The sequence below is a fragment of the Cyprinus carpio genome, chromosome A20, assembly GCF_018340385.1.
Source record: "Cyprinus carpio isolate SPL01 chromosome A20, ASM1834038v1, whole genome shotgun sequence".
NCBI lineage: Eukaryota > Metazoa > Chordata > Actinopteri > Cypriniformes > Cyprinidae > Cyprinus > Cyprinus carpio.
In genome coordinates, this window is record NC_056591.1 from 14,808,890 (window position 1) to 14,825,679 (window position 16,790).

Genomic DNA, 16,790 nt, shown 5'->3' on the forward strand with positions numbered 1-16,790 from the left:
CAGACACAAGCCTAACAGAACTAGAAGTGTTTATAGACTGGCACCTGCACTTCCTGTTCTAGACTTTATTGCACTTTGCTCCAGTATTTTAGGGCTTTTGCCGCCAGTTACAATTTCTTTATTTTGGCTTCCAAGTCCTATTTCAGAATTAGACGCATTTAGATCATTTATTGAAGTCTCTTAATTCATTTTTTCCCCCTGCTGTTAATCAAATCTCATTTGGATGGTAATACATCCACAGAAAACGTCATTTAATTTACCACGCAAGCTAAAATTTAAATTCTGCCACCTAAACAAAAATCTGTGGATGGCAAACTGCCTCCCCCCTCCCCCCCGGCTCTCTCCCTCACTGCCTCATGTGCTCCGTGTCTGTCTACTCTGCAGAGTACATCCAACTCGCCCCGAATACATGCTCACTGTCTGACGCCGTGACCTAACCAAACGTAACCCTAAGAGTCCTCGTTGAATACATCGCTATATCTCAGTACGGAGGCGATAGAAAACGTGTGACTACGTCGCTAATGTAAATGGCTAGCGCATTAATAATAGTGCGTTATCTTGGTGCGCGTCTCCCACTGGACGCCTTCACGTCAAGTGGTGCTGTACAAATAATGAAGAGGTGAATCCCCAGCCTACAGTTTTTGGACCTACTTGAGCACCGGCGTCCGAGCGATTAACAGAGTCAGCGTGGGTTGTCCGTGGCGTTTTGAGTGTCAGTTACTTCTGTGTCGTAAACTGACATCTCATCTCATCATGCCTGGCAAGAAATGAATCCTGATTCAGCGCTCGACTCGCATAGAAACGCGCGCGGAGAGAACTTTGCTTTGCAACTCTTGTGTGGTGGATACGGCACGCGCCACGGCAGCGCGCGGAGGATTAACAACTTTCCTCAGAAACAGCGCTATAGCGTCCTTCCCATGTCGCTTCAAACCCTTCCATGTCACCAATTATTGTTGCTTTAATTGGACGAGAATGTTTCAGAAACCATATCTGCTCAAACACGGGGAAAACATCGTTGGTAAGCCTTGAGAAGCGGATAATAAATGACTTTTATGCGCCTCAGACTCGCGTCCTCGCCAGGTGGACTGTGAAGAGACAGAAGAGGAATGTTTATCCGAAATTTAATGCCGCTCATTTTGGGTTTTTTGCCCTTTTTGTTAAGTCACTGTTTTCTCTCACTGTTTCTTCCGTTATTTCAGGTAAGTTGGACCGAGCAGTTCAGTCGTTTATAATAATTCGTACGTTAGTCCGGTTCAATAACTGAGCGTCGCGGATGCGCACGTGCATAACGGACACTATGGAATTTTCTACTGCGCTGAGATTGATTGAATATATCTAGTTATTTAGATGTCTACTTGTGTGTTTTTATACCTATACATTATTAGATACAATTGACAACCATTAAACCATAAATGGTATTCATATAATTTTTCATTATATAAGTCATAACCTACGAGAGTTTAATCAGTATGTTTAGATTCAGAGAACAGTTTAGGAAGATTTCACTTTAATACACTTAATGGTTGAAAGCAAAATATCCTTGGACTTTTGTGTGTAATATTTTGACCTCATACATCCAATATTACTACAATAGTAGTATTTACTACTAGTGCAGTAGTATGCACTACATTTTATCCAAAGAGCATCCCCTCCTTTCAGCACCAGTTAAAGTCATAGATATTGAACTGTGTTCAGTTCTGGAGACATGGCTTTTGGTCCTTTAGTATTGTCCCCTGTGGCAGCAGTGTTCATAAGACTAGCAGAAGTGTTTCCTGGATGGCCTGTTAGGGGGAGGCAGTGTCAAGGTTCACCCCCTGTTACTCCCACTCTTCTGGGGGTCCGAGGCTCTGCGGTGTGGGTGGGTGCTCTCTTTGAGAGACCTCAGCCTCCACACACCCTTCATTCTCCACTTTAGTGGGAGGGAGCTCCCATTTGCCAGCATGCGGAGAGAAAAAACGATAGAGTGCTTGTGCTGTTATGATGTTCTCTTCATTGTAAATTCTAAGGGCTATTGCGAAAAATCTCATTTTACTATTGCAGTTTTTGCTGTGCTACACGTCACATGATAATGGAAGTGACAAAAACACTAATCTAAGTTGTGCTCTGTTTTTCACCCCAGTTAGCGAGAGGGGAGCTCCAGAAATCATGCTCTCGGACCACAGTGGCACCGCTGGAAGGGAGCTGCCAGTTGCCATGTCAGTGTAGGCCCTACCCACCGTTACCCCCTCCACCCCCTCCTCCACCACCCCCGAGGCTCCTGGCTCCAACTGGTGAGTAGTGCTACCCTCTAATGTCTCTGCAGTACCTAATTCATAGTGTTCAGTCATGTGACTAGTACACAGACCCGGAGGGTGGAACATCCATAGAACTGCAGCCTGTCAATTTTCCATCTGTTTCAAACCACGAATATTTAGACCACCTCTCAAAAGAAGAAAAACAAAGATATGTGAAGAAACTGCAAGATTTTCGCATGCTATCCATATACATTACCTGCCACAGTATTTAAATTACTAAAGACACCGGGACATTTTAAAACACTTAAAGGGTTAGTTCATCCAAAAATCAAAATTAAGCTGCGTTTTACTCACCCCCGAGGCATCCTAGGTGTATATGACTTTCTTTTTTCAGACGAATCCAGTCAGAGTAATATTAAAAATTGTCTTTGATCTTTAAAGCTCTATCGTTGCAGTCAGCGGGTGTTGCATTGCTTCAGTCCAAAAGACGTGAAATAAAAAGCTTCCTGTCATAATAAAAGTGTCTCACATGGCTCCGGGGGATAAACAAAGGCCACCTGTAGCAAATCAATGCATTTTTATAAGAAAAATATCCATATTCAAAACATAATAATCACTTGAATCTAGCTTGCACCGAACAGTTGTACACAGAAGCAGTTCTGGGAACATGATGTATGGGGTCAGCATTGCGCATGCGCCGGTGAGTCTCGTGAAAACCAACGTTTGTTTACAGGATCAAAAGGAGTAAAGTTTCTTTACTTTAGCAAAGGGAAACCAGTCTCCTCTTGGCTTATATCGAATTCCTCCGACATTCTTCTTTACAAATCCTCGTTTTGTACTTCTAATTAGTGACCGTTGTTTTGTTTTGATCTCTTCGCTGTGTTTCCTCGTGTATCACTTCTGAGCGGTGCATACGCAACCTTTCAACAGTGAGTGCAAGCTATATTCAAGTGATTATTACGTTTTGAATATGAATTTTTTTCAAACAAAAACGCATCGATTTGATACAGGAGGCCTTTGTTCACCCCCCGGAGCCGTGTGAGACACTTTTTTTATGGAAGGGCACTTTTTATTTCACGTCTTTTGGACTGAAGCAATGCAACACCCGCTGACTGCAACGATAGAGCTTGAAAGATCAAAGACAATTTTTAATATTACTCTGACTGGATTCGTCTGAAGGAAGAAAGTCATATACACCTAGGATGCCTGGGGGGTGAGTAAAATGCAGCCCAATTTTCATTTTTGGGTGAACTAACACTTTAACATAGCTTAAAAGGGATAGTTCACCCCAAAATCAAAAGTCTGTTCTCATTTATTCACAGATTTTTTGTTTAATATTGAAAGTAGAAAAATGAGATACGGCTCCTTTTTTTTTTGTGAAAAACAAGAATTCGGCTTAATTTTTAGTTTTTCGTTCAGGGGTAGAAAAATGAATAAACAGCTTGAATATTCGATTTCTACACGTGGGCGGAAATTAAATGCCCCTTTCTGCTAATTGTTCGGAAAAAAAAATCAAACAGTCATCAGTCCTTCTGCAGTTCCGCTAGGAAGAATACTAGTCCTCTGCTGCTACTGGGGGGATTTGCTATAGCCTACCATATTTTCCAAACTGTAAAGTCACTTTTTATCATGATACATACTGTGATTTATTCTTAAGTGACTTAAATAATGCATTTAACGTCAAATAACCTTAATGTAGACTTTTAAAAATATGCGAGTCAAGCAGCCTACTCGCTGTGTATTGGTTCATGTTTGTGGCATACGCTGTTCAAGGAGACTGAGACGCGCTAAAGCAGGGCATTCTGTTGTTTTCAATATTTTTCAAAGGGACGACATTTTGTAGTCATTTTGAATGTACATAAATAAAAATATGCATTTTACCATATGACTATAAATGACAACATATTAAATTATTTCCCCTCTTGAGGAACAAATCCAAGTGAACCTCAACTAATTCTTATTATTAATTAAATAAACTATTTAGACTGCTGCATATTTCCTGTGCACTTCAATACTGGTCTGTGCGTGACAGTAGTCGTGTTTTTCTGCGTTATTTAACTAGGGTAACTAGTCAGATGTTGTCCTAAAGGCTTATTAGGTCTACCTTCTTTTTTTCGAAGCACACATGTCCTGCTCGCACTTACCCATTTAATGTCAGAGAATGTTGACTTTCACTTTTCCTTCTTTAAGCGGATGCAAATCTGTCATAAAACAATCATATGCATCTCATTGTGTAGTCTATTCCAAACGTTCTGAAGTATACAGTAAGGTTTGGTGAGAAACAAACCGAAATGGCAAGTAATTACATTTAAGTAAATCTTGTGTTGCATTCCTGTGCGCGAGTGCACAGGAGCTCGCACCAAGCACAAGTTTCAGACTAAATCAGACTACAGTTACTTTTTAACAGATTATATGATTACATATTATTCACAAAATAGAAATAAATAATTCATCATTTATTGATTCTCTCTAATTCCTCTTTTTTATCTTTTAAATGTTCCTTTCTTAAATAGTCTGCCGTTTATATACACTCAGAAAGTCTTCCAGTTTGAGGACATTCGCACAGTTATTAGTCATTAGTCCCGTGGCTACACAGCATTTGACCAATGGGTTTACAAAAATAATTTCAGGTTTAAGAAGTGTTTCAACATTAAATCAACTACTGATGAACGCATTCATTTTTATTTAAATTATCACTCAGTAGGTTAACCATGTATTATCATGTATTATTGAAAGGCTTTTGTCTTTCAAGCTCATTAAAATGCACAAATTCTCATTATTTCTTATTTGCAGACATTCTCAAACTCTTTGTCCATATAAACATATTTACTTTAAAGGGGTGGTCAATCAGCAATTCTGTAAAAGACAATATCTCCCTTGCGTTAAACTTTGAGCATCGTAACTTTGCAGATGTTTTTTTATGCTCAAACAGCAACATTACACACTAAAGTTAAAAAAGTGAAATCATAATCAGTGATCCTTTAAGTACCCCTGAGATTTTAAAATAAATATTTTAATAATTATCACATTTGCATGTTCATGGTTCTCTGACATCGGTCAATGGTCATATGGCACAACAAATGAAGGTAAACATAAAATATTTAATATTTTTTTAGTTAGTGTATGACTTATTTTTATTTTAATTTAAAATTATGGTACAAGATTATCCTGTTTAAATCAATGGGATAAATGAGTTAAGTCAAAAGTAATCAAAAAGTAATCTGACTATATTACCTAAAATATGAAATGTAATGGTTTACATTACTGACTACATTTTTTGTCATGTAATTTGGAATCAGTAATGGATTACAATTTGTAAGTAATCTACTCTTATATACTCTGTATATACCCAAGTCAAAGCATTATTCATCCCTTTTTGTATTAGTGTTTAAAATATTTATTTTGAAATAAATAATAATATTTATAATATAATAATAATAATAATAATAATAATAATCATCATCATCATCATCATAAATTAATTAATTAATTAAACAAACAAACTTACTGGGGGATCAGGGTAGGTTATACCCTGGCATGCCCAGCTAATGCAAAGCATAGAATTTATATCTACACAGAAGAAAGCTCTGTCTAGGCTCTGCCACAGAACGGGTTGTGTCAAGTCATTCATTTGTCTGGTTGTTTGATGAGAAAAAGATTAAATGTAGTTGCAATAAAACAGTTTAAGAATCTGTACAACTGCAGCAGCAGAGGACTAGTATTCTGCCGCGCAGAACTGCGGAAGAACTTATGACAGCACGGTTTGATCTTTTTTTTTGTCTGACCATTTAGCAGAAAGGGGCATTTAATTCCCGCCCACACGTAAAAATGGAATATATTTAAGCTGTTTATTCATTTTTCTACCCCTGAACGAAAAACTGCAAATTAAGCCAAATTCTTTTTCGTTTTTTGCAAAAAATTAAAAAACGAAAAAGGAGCCGTTTCTCATTTTTCTACTTTCAATATTAAACAAAAAAATCAAATGACCAAAATATACACAGACCGACCTGTATAACTGACTTTCTTCTGTTAAACACAAAAGGTTTTTTAAAGAATGTTGGTAATGAAACAGTTCTGACTGATTTGGCCATTGTACAGTATGAACAGAAAGCTGCTTGGTCTGAAAGTGACTTTTGTGTGAGAAGTGCTTTGTAAATCGGTACACTATTGACAGTGGACCTTTTTTTGCTCACATTATTTTACCTAGATTTGCTAATGTGACAGAACCTTAAGACAGTGATATTAAAATAGCAAATTCAGTATAAAACAATACTGCAAGCAGATGAGCCCAGAATATGAATGCAACATGCTAAATTGCATGTTAAGCATTTTCTTTCTATTATGGTTTTCTATGGGAAAACGCTGAACATGAAACTTTGTGTGTTGGTTTATATTCTGGGTTCATCTGCCTGTCTGTACATAGTATGTTTTATTAATAAGGTGTATATTAAATTTGTTCCTCCAATATCACTGTCTTAAAGCCACATTAAGAATTTTCTTTAATTTTTTTTTTAAGGAAAAATTATTCATGGTGAATTTGGCATGTTACATTTATATTCTGGGTGCATCTGCTTGCCTGTATATAGTAGGCATCATCAATAACATGTATACTATTTAATATCACTGTCTTAGTACATTAGCACTTAGTACAAACTGGCTGGCAGCAGAAGAAAGCCTTGTTTTGCCCTCCAGGTGGGCATTCCCATAAGGCTGTGACGTCATGTGAAAACTATGAATAGCAATTGATTCATAACATTGGCAAATTTTGACCTCTGTAAATGTTTAAAATTGAACACAGTTTGTAACCTCAAAAGCATTCCTCTGCATTACCTCAGATTGGAGTTCATGTACCTTTCTGTGTGTCAAACATAAATCTTGCAGTCTAGGATTTCCTCTAACAAGTGTGATTTTATCTCAGTGTCATCAGAGTTCAATCCCCCAAAAAAGAATGAATTGGCTGTGGCTGCACACTTTTCCAGAAAGACATGCGAGTTCATTTAATCAGATTTTGTCACTGTCATTTTGAAGGTAGCTTATAAGCAGTTTAATAGATTGCCCTTCTTGCTGAAACAATTTTCATTTCCTGACACCTCCTGTTTTGAGAAATGGACATGGCCGGAAACTATGTTGCTGTTCACATTTGAAACAAAGTTCAATCCCCTTCATTACAGGAGGTGGAAATTTTAGATTTGTCATCAGGGGTCCTTGTCAGGTGCTGAGGAAAGCCAGATCAATGAGGCCTCAGCATTGAAAGGGTTGTGAAATCAATCTGCCTCTGGTTTTAGCCTTCTGCTTTAAGCCTGAATAATGTACTTTCACAACAACGGCAAGCTCTTGGGGAAAAAAATTTGTAAGAATTTATGACCAATACATTAGTATGTGCCTTGCATCAGTACCTGCCTCATGCATACATGCTTGCTACATCTTCAGATATGAAGCAAACAAAATCAATACTTTGCATGAACAGCCTGGGAGGCTTTAATATTATGTTTTCATACTGTGACATGAAATGTTTTGAGGGCGAAATGCAGCATAGCTATTAACAACCACGCGAGTGCTGAGGATTTAACTGTGAAAGGCAGTTTTGATAATTAACTGATTGAAGGCTGGTGACAGGCTTTGCCTTTAGGGGTGAAATGGCTTTAACATTAGCTTATTAAAATTATTCATGAGGAAGTTGTGTTTAATGAAGACTCCCACACCTGTCGTTATTGAAGCAGCGATAAAAGGTTTAAACTGAGGAATGTATTAGTTGTGGAAAAGGAAAGGCAGGTTTGCCTGATTGCAATAAGAAGCGCTAAGGCCCTAAACCTAATAGTAGGATTAAAACGTGAGTTTAACTTTGGCTGAATATCGTAAGGATCCTGGTGAATAAACAGATTCTTTAAGTAGTTATTGACATTCCAACGAACCAAGAAGAGCAGATTGATACCGATAAAGCAACATGATGTTTTTTAAGCAGCCCATTTATCACAAATCCTCTTATCCAGAATATTACCAAAGTGTACACATTTTATCTTGAGATTAGTCTGAATCTATTTTTAGCAGAACTGCTGAGGATGTAGATGAGGGGAAGTAGATTAGATGGAACTGCTCCTGGGCTCTTGGAAAAGAACATACTCTTTTAAGCCCAAAAAAGGGCATGCATGAAACACATGCCTAACTCTGCTAATCTCGCGGAGGTGTTCAGAGACACTTAGACTGCCATTGTGACAAATTATAGTAACCTAAAAGCCCTGAGAGCACATCTTTTAAGGGTGCAAAGGATTTGATATTATTTTTATGGTGCTAACCTATGTGTCAGTCAAAATGTTGCTTGCAGTAGCAGTAGTGGTTACAAAGAGGAAAGTGGGATTTCCTCTATTTGTATGTTACTGTACCTTGCCATCATATAATACACGATTAAAGCTAATCTTTAAAACATTAATATAAATTAAAAAATATAAATCATATAATGCCATTTAGAAGTTATTTGCTGAAAATAATCAGCATTTAGTTTTTTCTTGTATTTTTAGATCCTTCATTTGTAAATCTAGTATATATCTTCAGATTAAAGGTTTGTTTTCACTTTTTTATCACTAATAAAGCTACTTTACCCATAGACAATTACATAAACTTTACTGAACTAGTTGTTTTGTGGAACATGATGTTATTCCTTAATCTAGGCAGAAAGTTGCTGCCTCAAAAAACAGGATAACATGGAAAGCTTTGAAATGGCAAAGTACTTCTCTCCTCTTGTCAGGCATTCTCCCTCTGGGCCTGTCAGCTTGACTCCCCCTCCTGACAATCAAAGTAAAGAAGAGAAAAAGCAAAGCTAATGTCTCCCTGTCCAGAGGGGATGTTTTGTCTTGCAAGTGCATCTGCCTGTTTATGCTAAATCAAAGCATGTCAACCTTAATTAAGCGTTTCAACATCTTAGGAAGTAATTAAGTGTAGCCAAGTCAAAAACGCATTGTGACACAAAACACAAATAAAGTGAAACAAATTTGTCTTTACGTGTCTTTCCATCAGGTGAAACCATGCCAGGTGACTGCACATTTCTGAGATACCAGGCACTGTGAGATACACTGTGACCAACTGTAGAACATTTTCCCTCTTATCATACTTCTGAATTATTCAAATGCGTGCAAGTAGGATAGTTTGCTATAGGGAAAATTGCTGTGTCAGAAGTGTAAAATTGTCCTGCACAGTGAGAAGGCAGTCAGTGCCCCCACTTCTATGAAGTGCTACATTATATAACAATTAATCAGAATAGGTACATGATCGAGGATCTCACAGTAAAAAATCAATACACTTACATGATAGTGACTGACCATGCAATGCTAACATGTTCCGTCACAATGAACAATTTAAGTGCCTTGTTTTGTTTTGATTTATTTTTCCGTGAATCAATAGAAATTACAGATGAGGTGTGTGTATACACTGTTACCAATCTTGTTTCTGTTTTGACAAATGTACTTTCAAATAAAGCCACTTACTTTTTACATTTTTGAGTATCTAAGTGGGGGTTGAAGAAGCTGATGAACCGGTCTGATTTTACACTTTTTGTTTTCATTTTACGTATCAGATGTTTAATTTTATTGTTGTTCAAATATATTTCCAAACACTTGAGGAAATTTAAAGCTACCTTACCTCATACTCATACAAGATCTTATCCGCTGTCTGATGACTGGGCCATAGCGCAGAAGGATGAGGGGTGTAACACCCACTGACATTTTCGCTGACTGTGAAATTGAGAAATTCACCTGGTATAAAGTAGAGAATCTGTTGAAACAGGAGCCATTCACCTCTGCTCACACACTCGTACATTCACCTTTCCCTCTGTCTAATGTGTTGTCGAGCCTATCTGCTATTGTTTCATGTATTGATTCCCCATGATCCAGTTTGTCTTAGAGAGGACATTGGTAATCAAGAAGCATAAGCAGATTGACAGTCATTGGCGGAAAGCCATGCAGTTGCTCTGTGCACACAATGGTACGCTTAACTGCAAATAAGTTCAAGACCCTTAAATAGTCTCAGACTGGAGGGGAGGGCATAAAGCTTTTTTTATGCATGGTTAATTAATACTTTCCAGTTTAGGTTAATTACATACTAGAGAGGCTGATCACGATTCTCATGATGCAGCACTTTGTATTTAGTTTAAATGTTTTGTCTTTTTCTGTGCTTGAGAAGGCTGATTGAGAATGTAATATATTAATCATAACAAGGCATTTCATCACCTTTTTGATACAGTACACTTTACGATGCAGGTCTGGACTCTTCAAAGATGAAGGTAACATCTACAGTGTAAAGGTAGTTGGTAGAGTGCTATCTGGGATGGGCGTATATCTCTGGAGATAAAACAAATTTCTGCCCTGATTAGAATCAAGATTTAATGTTATGTATTTTGTACATTGTGTTATGTCTTTGCTGAGTTATTTTGCCACCTGTGTGAATAGGCCTACTTCAGGATACCATATGTTTGAAGATTGGTTGTGTTTCTGGTCTGACATACTTTACAAACTCATATCCAGACTTTTTGGTTATTAATCGCTTAGTTGAAAATGTTTTAATGCATGTGAACAATTCATCACTGCATAGTTTTTTATTTTTATTTTTTGACCTAGTAATTATTTATCAAAATGTCATAACTCAATCTTCCTGTCAAACGACAGACTTCTCTCATGATGTGCACTGGATATTTCCAATCATTTAGTCTGCTTAAACTCCACCTCTCTTTCTCCACCTCAGTTTCCAGTACCGGGCTCTCCTTATTGATTTAATTAGCTTTTTATGTTGGATGGGATGCCAGAAGGCAGTTGAACGACCAACTGTTATTTCACTCAGAAACTTGGCAAAAGGTTTAAATCCATAATGAAAGTGCACCAGCCTGCACAACAAGAAAATTAGCTTATGGTATTCACCAAAGGTCAAAATTAATGAGGAGAAATGTTATGAAAAATTTCCACAGACATTCCTATCTGGGCGGGATTAGATTTCAGTGCTGTAGCATGATCTGCCTGGAACATTAAGCAAGCAAATTATGTAATAATATTTAACTCAAAAATTGACAGTCAATGATTATTATGATGACCCAACACATTGTAAATCCTGATTAATAAAAGTTGCTGAGAAATCCATTTTTGATGTTTTGAAAATACAAATAAAATCAAAGAAATTGTTGATAAAACATAGTATGTACATGTGTAGATACATGAAGAGAAGATGCTGCTGAAGTCATGTAATTTTCTTTCTAGCTTGTGATCTTACTCTTACGCATCCAGCCCAATGCCACTGGCAAATGTCAGGAGTTGTGGTGGAATGTCAGGAGTCACGGTCAGTCTCCATCACATCCCCTCAACCAAACGGACAGGACATGCTTGCAGGTCTGGCCATGCACCATGCTCCTAGCTTTAATTAAAGAGGGCTTTAGGATGTGTGCCAGAGACTTTGGAGAGTCGCCTTCATCGATCACCCTCACTGTCTCATCTAGCTTTCCACACCCCCACAGCTTTTGAATCATCTTTGTACTCACTTTTATTTTTTTCATTTCACCACTCATCGTCATTGGATGATGGAGTGATGTTTGAGTATGACTAACTAGGTAGGATGGGGGAAGCAGCAGTTGCCTGCAGGCTCTGCACTGACCTTTGCTCGGATGCACTTTGTCATGAGTGTGGATGAGCCACCCACAGGGATGGAGGCCCACGATTGCTCCCTCCCTCTGCCTGCAGACTTTCCCATTGTAGAAGGAGAGCGGAGGCCCTCCCTACCTGTGCTTGCGATCAAACGCAAGAGGTCTATGGCTCAGGCGTGAAGTATAAAAGTGGGGTATTGAGTGGGGGCTTTCAGTTAAATCCAGGTCTGCAGAATGAAAGTCTCATTAAGGTCTGATGGCATCTAATCTGTGAAATCAAAGCCAGTGGCAGCCACTTCTTGCTTGTGTAATATCTCATAACATTCAAGTATGAGGAAATCAGCAGATGGTATTGCAAGCGAAGAGAGAGTGAGAATAAAAAAAGGATGAGCCCTTAGTCTAAGTAAGTGTTAGGAATTAGTTTGGAGTTGAAAATTCTCATAAACTACTAAAAAGTCTCTGACTTTGCTCCTTCTATGGCAGTCTACCAAAAAATGTGCAGAGCTCGACTCAAGATGGAGTTATTGTTTGTTTTTTATATCTGGCAGTCTGTCAGTCATCTTATTTTAAAATCAGTTTTGCCCAGGCAATCCAGAGCCATGTAACTCCATTAAACAGGAGAGCAGGTACAAAAATAGCCTAATCTAATAGGCCTGGATCACTCTGCCTTCATGAGACCGAACCTCTGATATCTGTCTGCCGCTCCTTTATCATAGACAGGAGACACTGCTGTTCACAGTGTACAAGTAACAGGTACTCGCATTAAACTAATGTTAGATATTACAAAACTTTTCTGGCAAAACTTTTAATGAGCTGATGCACATTATGTCCAGTGATTTAATTTCGTTTTAACTTAAGTATAAGTGAGTATTTTTATTTTTAGTTTAGCTGTTAAAACATGAATTGACTTAATTTTGCTGCATTTGCATCGCATCTTCTTTAAGATTAAAGGGATATTTACCTAAAAATTTAAACTCATCCTTGTGTTGTTCCAGTCCTGTATGACTTACTATCGTCTGCAGAATGCAAAAGCAGATATTTGGAACAGTGTTTCTGTTTTTGTCCATATAATGGACTGATTGACTTTCATTGTATGAACAAAAATCTTTTGTATCAACATGTGGATGAGTATATTATGACAGAATTTTCATTGTCGGGTGAACTATCCTTTTAAGAGTGTAAACGCCTCCTATTAAAAAGGGTCCCTTTTTCCCTTGCATACATTCCCAACAGATGCACAAGGGTCCAATTATTGAGTTCACTCAAGCTAGACACTCTTTGCGAAGTCATCTCTTTGGGGCAGCCATCATTTCTCGGTAAACACACAGCGTGTGTTGGGCCATCTGAGACTAAGGAGTCTTCTGAGGACAGACCTTTCTCTCTGACAGTACACTCATTATCGAATATTAGTCATTTCACTCTTTACTTTAAGTTATCAGACAGAGAGAATATGCAGAATACACTTATAACCCTATACAAGCAGACAGATTTTGTGTTGAAATAAGAGGAAATAAAATGGAAAATGTGCTTGCTGTGTAGTGTCTTAATGCAAGTTTTAAAGATGTGTAATCAACCAGTGTACATCCTCTAGTAGATGTTTTTACAAATGAACAATCTACTTTGACATTTAAATAAGGTCACTGAGGTCATCTTCGTACTCCTCTAGACCCGTTCACTTGTCCTGAAGCTTTCTGCCTTCTCTATAATGTATTTTGATTTCTGGGTGTGTCGTAGTTCATCAAGAATCTGACTTTGTAATCAATACAAGAGTTACTTTCTGCTCTGGTGAATTATTTCAGCAGTTACGTGTTTGCATTTCTTCCATCTGTTCTAAATAGTGAGGCTTGGGTGAATCGATCAGAATGATAAACAGCAAGAGAGAAGCCCATATGAAGTTGCTGATGCATTGGTCTTGACCCAAGGGACAATTATTCAGAGATTTATACTCTGAAGCGCCTGGCTAATACCTCACTTGCTTTAATTAATGGGAGGTTTGTGAGAATAATGAGAAATAACAGAGCGAGAGCGCTTGTAGTATTTCCTCTGTGTACCAGTGTACCAGTGCTCTTTTCCATTGAAGTAATGCTGATTCCTGTGCTGAAGCCAGTGCTCAGCTGGTAAGAATGGTGAACCTTTCTCAAAACTGACCCATGTTTTCACTAACTTTCTTAACTATGACGCACATTTTGAGAACACGTACTACATTAAGTTTAGTGTTTGATTCAGTGCATCTATGATTACCAGCTGATTTTGATGCAATGGGTAAGAATTAGGGATGTAACGGTACACGTATTCGTATCGAACATTTTTGGTATGGGTCTTTCGGTTCAGTACGCATGTGTACCAAACAAATACAGCATTGTTTTAACCACTGCCTGAGTGGAACTTCATTTGAAACTTCCAGTTTTATATATTATTAATTTTGATAAGAAACAAAGTCTCATCTTTCAAATTGTCAATTTTATTCAGGAAATTCAAACAATAATGCTGTTTTGGCGCTCTTTGATGTGGAGTGACAGATCACATATAAACGCCTCAGTTAAAAGCCGCCGGCACGAGTCAGCGCAATCATCCCTTCCTCTTTTCTAATTTTAAGGCTAAATAAACATGAATGAACATCTCATGCCTCATGTAATTGCTCAAGCAGTGTTTCGACTGCGGTAAGACGGCAATAAATAGCTTGTAAACAAACGTCACGTAGCATTTCATTTACCTCAGGGAAGTCATCAGTGTTCACAGCTCGACAAAAGAGAAGAGCATTTCGCGAAATATTACACTATATATTTTATAATTTAGAAATTAATTAAAAAACTGCATTATGTGCAGTTTATATGTTTGCATAATTTATTATTATTATTTAAGTTGAGTGTTGATTATTATGTAAAAAAAATAAATAGTAATTGAATTTAAGATTGGGCTCTTTTGTTAATTGTAACTCTATAGTAATGTTAAAGGGCTTTCTATAGTTTAGAGCATAAACTGAGGTAGATTGTAATCTCTAAGAAAATGTTAAATATAATTGAATTTATTTAAAGAAAGAGCAATTTGTTCAGTAAACCTTTGTTATATATATATGTTTAGTTTTTCTGCCTGCATCATGTTTGTGTACCGTTACACCCCTATTAAGAATATATAATTAGTATAATCAGTGTAATTATATATATAACCATTTAAAAGTTTGAGGTCAGTAAGACTTTTTTTTAAATGAATAAATAAATAAATTTTCAGCAAAGATGCATTAAATTGATCAAAGGTGACAGTAAAGACTGCATTGTTACAGAAAAATTATATTTCAAATAGATGTTTTGAAGTTTCAATTTATCAAAGATTACTAAAAAAAATTATCATGGTTTACACAAAAATAATAAACAGCACAACGTTTTTCAAAATTGATAATATTAAGACAAGTTTCTTGAGAAATAAGGTAGCAGGTTTTATTTATTTATGTTGGGTAATGTGACACTGAAAACTGTAATGTGTAATGACCGTTAAAAATGTAACTTGTAATTAAATTTAATTTAAAAATATATGAAAACAGAAAAGTTATTTTACATTGTAACAATGTTTCACAATATTACTGTATTTTAGATCAAACAAATGCAGACTTGGTTAAGCATAGAAGAGTTATTTCAAAAACAAAAATTCTTACTGTTCCCAAATGTTCACAAATATTTGTAAAATATTTTAGACAATAAAATGTACATAGGAACAGGTTGTCAACTAAACATTCATTGTAGTTTTATTTGTATGATTCTTGCTAGACTGAGCTGAAAAGCCCCCTGGCCTTTGACATAGTTGGTTCTAGACTGTTCAAGACCAGAAGGCTTTAGTGTCTTTTTAGAGGAGAAAATGTGTCGAATGATTCCAGATTAGTCTCCGACACCAGCTCTGGAAACCGTACAACACCGTACCCCTTTTCAGTCACTCATACAGACAGTATTTGAGCTGCTACTGTAAGCTGTTATATACATAATTCAAGATTCACAGTTATTAGTAAAAGTGGGGATTAACAAGCCTGCTTTGACCAATTGGAGTGTTTTAGAAGCTGCAGCCACCAATCTGGACAAGCTCAAAGAGACTGTGACATCATGCATCATTTTCTGTAAGGATATGTGCATTCCTACCAGGACATTTTTATCATGCAATAATGATAAACCGTGGTTTACTGGGAAGCTCAAATAGCTTTGTCACATCAAAGAGGATGCTTACAGAAGTGGGGATAAAATCTTGTATAACCTGGCCAGGAACAGACTAACAAAAGAGAGAAGAGTGGCTAAAAAAAGCTGCTCTGAAAAGCTGAAAAAACTGTTTTTATCCAACGAACCGGTGACAGTCTGGACAGGCCTAAGGAGCATCACCAAGTACAAAACACCAACCCCTCAGTCTGTGGAGAATTAACAACTGTCTGACGATCTGAATGTGTTTTACTGCTGATTCGAAAAGCCCAGTCTCCCACTCCACACCCGGTCTGACCTGCACTTCACACATTCACATCCAGGACCCTCACATCCAGGACCCTCACTATCAGCACGGGTGCCCCTTAGGGTTGCATTCTCTCCCCACTACTCTTCTCCCTGTACACAAATGACTGCACCTCTAAAGACCCCTCTGTCAAGCTCCTGCTGTTTGTGGACAACACTACAGTCATCTGCCTCATCCAGGACAGTGAGGAGTCTGCTTCAAACAAGAGGTTGAGCAGCTGGCTGTCTGGTGCAGTCTTAACAACCTGGAGCACAACACACTCAAAACGGTGTAGATAATTGTGGACTTCAGGAGAAAACCCCGCTACACTCCCCCCCATCATCATGAACAGCACTGTGGCTGCAATAAAGTCATTCAAGTTCTTAGGCACCACCATCTCACAGGACCAGAAGTGGTACATTAACATTGACTCTATTGTAAAAAAGGCTCAGCAGTGGCTGTATTTCCATCGCCAGCTG

The 16,790-nt window shown here is 37.6% G+C and overlaps 1 protein-coding gene across 3 annotated transcripts in view; it reads left to right on the top strand.

Moving 5' to 3' along the window:
* The first annotated feature begins 395 nt into the window (after nt 1–395).
* The window catches only part of LOC122148979 (proline-rich membrane anchor 1-like), a 29,491-nt gene continuing 13,096 nt past the window's right edge, over nt 396–16,790 (top strand). For 2 of the 3 annotated variants that reach the window (XR_006162759.1, XM_042777756.1), the window contains exons 1-2: nt 396–1,199; nt 2,120–2,270. Coding sequence is in view for 2 of the 3 variants with exons in the window: in XM_042777756.1 (XP_042633690.1) it covers nt 1,107–1,199; nt 2,120–2,270 (244 nt within the window). In the remaining variant the exon portion in view is untranslated. The remainder of the gene's footprint in view (nt 1,200–2,119; nt 2,271–16,790) is intronic. The other variant, XM_042777757.1, reaches the window with a different exon arrangement.